The sequence below is a fragment of the Octopus bimaculoides genome, chromosome 11 (assembly GCF_001194135.2).
Source record: "Octopus bimaculoides isolate UCB-OBI-ISO-001 chromosome 11, ASM119413v2, whole genome shotgun sequence".
In the NCBI taxonomy this organism is placed as follows: domain Eukaryota; kingdom Metazoa; phylum Mollusca; class Cephalopoda; order Octopoda; family Octopodidae; genus Octopus; species Octopus bimaculoides.
The window spans coordinates 16,869,822-16,870,571 of NC_068991.1; the positions used below are offsets into that span (position 1 = coordinate 16,869,822).

The 750-nt window shown below is 36.1% G+C and overlaps 1 protein-coding gene across 1 annotated transcript in view; it reads right to left on the reverse strand.

The window, feature by feature from the left end:
- Positions 1-740, reverse strand: part of LOC106873113 (cyclin-dependent kinase-like 4) — a 37,587-nt gene extending 36,847 nt beyond the window's left edge. The window contains exon 1 of the mRNA XM_014920342.2: positions 142-740. Coding sequence (XP_014775828.1) covers positions 142-309 — 168 coding nt within the window. The 5' untranslated portion in view covers positions 310-740. The remainder of the gene's footprint in view (positions 1-141) is intronic.
- Between the last annotated feature and the right edge of the window lie 10 nt (positions 741-750).

A 750-nucleotide genomic window follows, 5' to 3' on the forward strand; every position in this document is an offset into this window, starting at 1 on the left:
AAAAAGCGCTAACGTCACCACCATCACCACCATCACTATCACTTTCACCACCACCACCACCACTGCCTTCCTCCTCCTCCTCATCATCATCAAACTCCACCACCAACGACAACAACAGAAAATCCTCCGTTTTATACTCACCTTTAACATTCGTATTTCTCGCATAGCAATTTTCTTTATCAAATAATCATCCTCGGATTCGACAAACTTTTTGATGGCCACCAACTGCCCCGTATCTTTATTACGACATTTATACACAACTCCATATGAGCCTTCTCCAATTTTAGCTATCTTATCGTATTTATCCATAGTTTCTGATTTATTATTTTTTCACATATATATATATATATGTAGGTGTATATATATATATATTTGTATATGTTTGTATGTTGTAACTTTAGGCTTTATTTTTTCATTGGGAAGTGAAAAGGACCCACAGGTCTTTTCTTCCCGTTTCATTATGGATCTATCATTATTTTTCCGTAACTTGACTCATAAATTTGTATCATGTATGAATGTATATGTGTGTGTTTGTGTGTATGTATGTATATATAGGTAAAAATGTAGCCACTGACTAGTGTGTATGTGTGTGTGTATGCGTGTCCTGCGTGTATATGTGAGGATGTGTTATATATTTGTATCTTTGTGAAAAAATAAATCACTGTGTATGTGTGTGTATGTGTGTGTGTGTGAGTGTGAGTGTGTGTGTTTGCGTGTGTGTGTGTGTGTGTGTGTGTGTGTGTGTGTATG